Source organism: Pseudopodoces humilis, chromosome 4 (genome assembly GCF_049639895.1).
Source record: "Pseudopodoces humilis isolate 2021_Gansu_Grassland_sample_001 chromosome 4, ASM4963989v1, whole genome shotgun sequence".
Classification (NCBI taxonomy): Eukaryota; Metazoa; Chordata; class Aves; order Passeriformes; family Paridae; genus Pseudopodoces; species Pseudopodoces humilis.
The window spans coordinates 57,180,022-57,186,510 of NC_142203.1; the positions used below are offsets into that span (position 1 = coordinate 57,180,022).

The 6,489-nt window shown below is 54.4% G+C and overlaps 1 protein-coding gene across 1 annotated transcript; it reads left to right on the plus strand.

Annotated features, from left to right (window-relative positions):
* Positions 1 to 498: 498 nt before the first annotated feature.
* On the plus strand, positions 499 to 1,919 carry HTR1A (5-hydroxytryptamine receptor 1A). Its single transcript, XM_005530108.2, has one exon. The coding sequence runs from the start codon at positions 514 to 516 to the stop codon at positions 1,750 to 1,752; it is 1,239 nt and encodes a 412-aa protein (XP_005530165.2). The 5' UTR covers positions 499 to 513; the 3' UTR covers positions 1,753 to 1,919.
* The last annotated feature ends 4,570 nt before the right edge of the window (positions 1,920 to 6,489 follow it).

Genomic DNA, 6,489 nt, shown 5'->3' on the forward strand with positions numbered 1-6,489 from the left:
AATTTATCTGCGATGTCCCTCCAAACGGGAGGGGGCGAAGGGGAATGATATCTGCCCCCACCCGACGATGGCGACCCACCGAGACCACCGCGGAAGCAGGGGGGAGGGGGTGGACGGGGAGGGGCGAGAGTGAGGAGGGAGGGAGGGGAGGGAGAAAGCTCGGGGAGCGCGGAGAGGCAGAGCAAGGGGGAGCGGCGCGGGAGAGCGGCAGAGCGAGGGGCAGAATCTCGGCAAGCGGCGGCAGGAGGGCCGCCCCCACGGCGCGGGGCTGCGCGCTGGGCAGGGGCGGGGGGGATGGGGGCGCCGGGGGCGGCTCCGCCAGCCGCCGTCCTCCGAGCTTCGGCCGCCCCCCGCCGCGCTATATAGGGGAGGGAGGGGTGGTGGAGTGGGGGGTGCCCGGCGTGGCCAAACCGCACGGGGCGCCGATGCCTCCTGCCAGGGGAGCGCACAAGTGACCGGCATCTCTTCCCATGTTCTCCTGAAGCGACCCCCCCCCCCCATCCCCCGCCCGGCATGGATGTGACCAACAACACTACCTCCCCAGCGCGTTCCCCCGAGGCGACAAGCGGCCCCGGCCTCGCCGAGGTGACCCTGGGCTACCAGGTGCTCACCTCTCTGCTCCTGGGCACGCTTATCCTGTGCGCCGTGAGTGGCAACGCCTGCGTGATCGCAGCCATCGCCCTGGAGCGCTCCCTGCAAACCGTGGCCAACTATTTGATCGGCTCGCTGGCCGTCACCGACCTCATGGTGTCCGTGCTGGTGCTGCCCATGGCGGCCCTCTACCAGGTGCTGAACAAGTGGACGCTGGGGCAGGTCACCTGCGACATCTTCATCTCTCTGGACGTGCTTTGCTGCACCTCTTCTATCCTGCACCTGTGCGCCATCGCCTTGGACCGGTACTGGGCCATCACGGACCCCATTGACTATGTTAACAAGCGAACTCCCCGGCGGGCGGCCGTGCTCATCAGCCTGACCTGGCTTATCGGCTTCTTGATATCCATCCCGCCCATGCTGGGCTGGAGGACGCCGGAGGACCGCTCGAACCCCGACGCCTGCACCATCAGCAAGGACCACGGGTACACCATCTACTCCACCTTCGGCGCCTTCTACATTCCGCTTCTTCTCATGCTGGTGCTCTACGGTCGCATCTTCAAGGCGGCACGCTTTAGGATCCGCAAGACAGTAAAGAAAGCAGAGAAGAAAAAAATCGCTGACACCTGCCTCACTCTCTCCCCCGCCACCGTGAAGAAAGGCAACGGGGAGCACGGCAAGGGCTGGCGGCGGACTGTAGAGCCCAAGACCGGTGCTTGTGTCAACGGCGCGGTGCGGCAGGGCCAGGACGGGACCGCCCTGGAGATCATCGAGGTCCAGCACTGCAACAGTTCCTCCAAGACTCACCTGCCGCTGCCCAGCGAGGCGTGCGGCTCCCCACCGCCGCCCTCTTTCGAGAGGCGCAACGAGAAGAACACGGAAGCCAAACGGAGAATGGCTCTGTCCCGGGAGAGGAAGACTGTCAAGACCCTGGGCATCATTATGGGCACCTTTATCCTCTGCTGGCTGCCGTTCTTCATCGTGGCCCTGGTCCTGCCCTTTTGTGACAGTAAGTGCTACATGCCCGAGTGGCTGGGGGCAGTCATCAACTGGTTGGGCTACTCCAACTCCCTTCTCAACCCCATTATCTATGCCTATTTCAACAAAGACTTCCAAAGTGCTTTTAAAAAAATTATCAAGTGCAAATTTTGCCGGCAGTGAAGCCCACCACTCCGGGACGGGGCAAATGGGATCCTATTACTTCCTTCACCCGCCTGCCCCGAGCCGCAGTGTCCCCCTTGTCCTGCCCCTGCACAGCGCCGTTCGAAGAGCGGGGGACTCCGGCACCCCCGCTCCGCGCAGCGCGCCCGAGTCACTCGCTTTACGCCCACCGGACAAGCCCTGCGGGTCACAGCAGCGCTCCGTCGGGAACGACGGGGGATGCCCGTCCCGGGAGGGCTCCGCGGCCGCTCTCGTCTCTCCCGGCCTCCGCTGCCGGGCGCCGGCGCTCCCGCCTCCCTCCCACTCTCCATCATTCTTGGGTAGACTTAGGGTTTGCAGGTCGTTGCTTGTGGTGGCTGTAAACCACAGTGTCTGCCCGAGTAGCATCGGTAAAACAAAACCACCCTATGCAGGAAACCGCCTTGTCGGGGATTATTCTTGGATTTACGAGGCGACGGCAGTGGACTGAGTCCGACCTCGGTCTGGCGGTGTGAGTATGGAGGCTGAAGGCGACTCCGCGAGGGGAGGAACGAGCTTTGGGCGCGTTTCTTCCCTGTTTGTGAAACCCTCAAGTGGATGTTCTTGGGGGAAATCCGCCTGTGTCTGGTAATTTTGCAAAGTACTTACAGCAACGTCCACATCTGCGTTACGTGTGCCTGACAGCTCTTTTGGTATGCTAGGACCTGCCAGCCCACCGGGGTTCCCTTTGTTACAACACAGGGAAATAATGGGACTTAAAACCCCAACCGCACGCCTCATTATATATGGAGATTTATGGGGATTATTTTTTTTTTAAATGCCTTTGACCGAGTGTTTCCCAAGCAAGGAAAGTCTTGGCGCCGTGCGACTGTCTCTGAATACACCGCGCACGCAACGGGACAGGGAGTTTAAGCAGTAGCCTTTCTTTCTTTTTTTTTTTTTTTTTTTCACTTTTTTTTCTTCTCTTCCTTAAGCCGCTTGAAAGTTTCTCCTGAGACGCTGCGGTTGCTTTGGAGGCAGTCAGCTGCGGCACATTTTGCTCGGGAGAAAAAAAAAAAAAAAAGAGAAAGAAAGACAAACAACAACAAAATGATCCAAACCGATCAACCAAAACATTGCCATGTGCTCCGTGGCAGTAGGGGAGGGGCCGAGAGCATCAGCCAGCGGCAGTCGCAGGTGGGGAAAACAGCGTCTCGTCGCAGACTGGGAAGGGACAGGCTCTCTCCTCTTCCGGGCGATCCCCGGTAGGGGTAAGCACGACCTCCTCGCAATCTGAGAGCCACGGCCAGAAGTAGGCAGTGTCCTGAGGGCTCTCCTTGCCTGACCTGGACAGTCCCGGGGCGGAACTGTAAGCTTCCGCCCGCAAAGAGTCCCCCCTCTGCCGCTAGCCCAGCTGCTTGGTCCCGGGAAACGCGGTGTACTTCCCCTTCCCCGCCTAGCACGGGGTTGGGGCAGGGCTGCGTTGCCCGCCGCAAAGCCCCTCTGCCCGTCCTGCCCCTCCACTGCCGTGCCCATGCCTCTCCCTCCGGCTGTGGCCGGGACCTGGGGCCGCTTTCGGCCCGGGGAGGAGGGAAAGGCGCCGGGCCGGATATCGACACTGGGCCGGCTGCCGCTTACCCCTGCGACGGGTTGCCTGGAATGAATGCTTGACCAAATATATATATATATATCTATTTTTCCTGTTTATTTTTGTGTAATCTGTGTTGCTTGTAAGTAAAAGGGAATGTGAAATATGTGTGTCACGTAAATGTAAGTGTCCAGTAATTTCTGAACTTCAACCGCTTACATTAAACGAAAATAGTGCTTTTGACAACCTCCGATATGTAGCTGGTTTTCTGAAAATCTTATTTGGCCTCATTTTCGCAATTAAAGTGATCTTTGATCTTATCTCTTCTTTGATCACTCCTAACCACGCGTGTCCTAGATGTTCTCTTAAGTGTCGGAGTGTCAGAGGAGTTAGCCTAGAGCGATTAGAGACGAAACTACTCCTGGGGGTTCAGGTGCCCGGTGACTTTGGGATTACCCCGTTCGGCGGGCGGGCCTGGGCAGAGCCGCCGGGCATCCCGGGGCAGCGAGCGGGGACGGGAGGGCCCGTAAGCGCCGGCGGTGTGTGGGGATTGCTGCTGTGTCCAGCACAGGAGGGGTTTGCTTCTCTCAGTGCCGCCTTCCTTGGATCCTGCCGACTCCACGTCGGCTCCTGCACGTTTTGCCTTTTCGCAATTTTTTTTTTTTTTCTTTTTAAACCTTCCTGTAAACTTCGCGGCAATGTGTCAGCTGGGACAGCGTGTCCGCCCCCGGGTCCCGCACGATAGACCGCGCGGGGTCCCCGCTGCTCTGCGGGGACTGGTTCCTGACTTCGGGGTGGGTCGGGACGGGACGGGGCCATTCGACTTGGCAGAGAGCTCTGGAAGCAGGGCGGACCCCGAGCCGCATGCGACAGGGCGGCCAGAGGGGTGCCCCTTTCTGTGCTCGCTGTATCCCCTCGGCGCGCCCGCGCTGCAGGGCTGCGGATGGCGGGGTACGAGGGCTCCCCGGAACGCGCGCCGCGGGCAGTCTGGCTCCAGGCAATCCGGCACCTTCTTGAGAGTCCCGGAGCCTGGAAGCGGAACTGCCTTCGGCTGGCACCAGCAGGCGGAACGCGCCGTTCCCTGCCCACCTCTGCCCCTGTTTCCCCGCGCGGTCTCCGTCCGCTCCTTCCGAGGACAGGACGCTTGGGAGCGGCCCCGCACCCCGCCACCCTCCCCGGGGCAGCGGGTCCGCCACCAGCCTCTCACCTCGGCCGCTCTCCGGACCGTGGCATGGCCACACGGGCCGGACCCCGGAGACTCCAACGCCGGGGAGGCAGCCACGGTGCCATGGACGGCTCCACCGCTTCCCCATCGCTCCCGACCTCGCGGCGCTCCTCCAGCCACGATGGAAGAACCAGCCCAGACCTCCGTGGGACTGTTTCTCTGAACAGTTTTAAGTTTCTCCTTCCTTCTGTTGCCTTTTTTTTTTTTTTTTTTTTCCCTCCTTTGCAATAAATTCTATAATGTGGAGGAAGCTATCTACTTTAAAAAATGGAGTTTTTTGTTTCTGTACTGCGATTTTCAAATTCTTAATTTGATTTCCACTACAATTTAAGAGAAACCCAATAAAATCAAATCCCTAAAAACCAACTAACCGACCTAGTGTTTTTTTAAGAGAGAAATCCATTTTGCATTAAATCAATATTTGTGGTTAGCTGCAGTATTTGGTCCACTACCAAGCAACATTCTTGCAGTTTAGACAGGTTCATTTCAGTTTTAAAGGTCCTATGGAAGTTCAAGCAATGAATAAATAAAAATCCAAATAGCAAGCAAAAGATTTTATATTTTAAACAGAGCCATAGAAAAATTAGATTTAACTTCAGTCAGTTATGAATATCTAAAATGGGTACAGATAAAAAGGGTTATCTTCCTTTAAAAATGCCTCTTTAGACTGCTGTGAAACAAGAAGAGGGTTTTATAACTCTAAATTTTCTCTGTTCTTTGGCTCCAGTTGAGGCTGAATTTGGGACTGAATCACACATCTGACAAGAAGTGGTGGCAGAGCAATTAAAGTATACTTACACTGGCCAACAGTATTTATGGTTGGGACTAGAGGGATGAACACATATAGGTATACGGAAAAGGCGTGTAGACTTAAGGTGGTTTCATCCAAACTGCAAAATAGATTTTGAGATCATAAAATTTTGCCTGTTTAAATAGAAATTTTCAACATAAAATTCTTGATATGCTTTCCTTTCCCCACTCAGTCCCATCCTGACAGAAACATACCTGGTAAAAACAACAAAACTCCTCAAACCAATGTCCCTAAATATCCTCACAGTTAAAAAATCTGGTCCCTAGGATCCGCAGTTTCAAACATTTTTCAGGACAACCTTGTGAATCTTGCACTAAAACACATAGAAAAGTGATTCATCCCCAGAGAGAAGAAACAAAATGATGATGCAAGCGAATTTCTGTTTTACAGCTGCCCAGTTTTAACAGATTCAGTTTTAACAGTGATGGTGACTATGATGACCCCTTTATATGTGGCTGGAGAAAACCCAAAATGGCTATAATGTAGCATGCTAACAGTCCTGTTATCTATCTAGAATATCTAGATATCTAGAAATCTAGAAATGATCACATGTCTCAGAGTTTTGGGAACAACAGTGTCTTCTGTATCTTTGGATCTCAGTCCAAGTCTCCCTGTTTGGGTATATGCTGCTATGAGCCTCACCTTACCATGCTGCCCACAGCTGAACTCGTGTTCTCTCTGAGTAACCAGTGTGACTTCAGGGGCAATTCCACAGCATGAAATATCTTCTGTTGGACTGGAAGCAAAAAACTTTTGGTGAATAATCCTTTCCACAGCCAGAATTTACTCTAAACTATATAATGTAATGGGGTAGTTTGTTGACTTTGGGCAGTGAGTGATGCAAGATTCATTTACCTCTTGACTAAAAAATGCTCAAGCACACAGAGAACTCTACTTACATGTGGCCACAAGTTCCAGCCTTGCAAATGTCTGTCCCAAGTTAGTTTCTATTGTCCAGTAGAATGAAGATGAAGGATAGGAGACGGATTATAAAATATTCTAAAAATTACTAAACCTGAAAAAAATTTGATCAGGCAACAAAATCCCAACCTAACCCAACCCAACTCAACCCAAACCCAGAACCCTTCAAATACACCCCTCCCCCCCCCCCCCAAAAAAAATCAGATGCACATGGCCATCCAAATAGATTCTGAA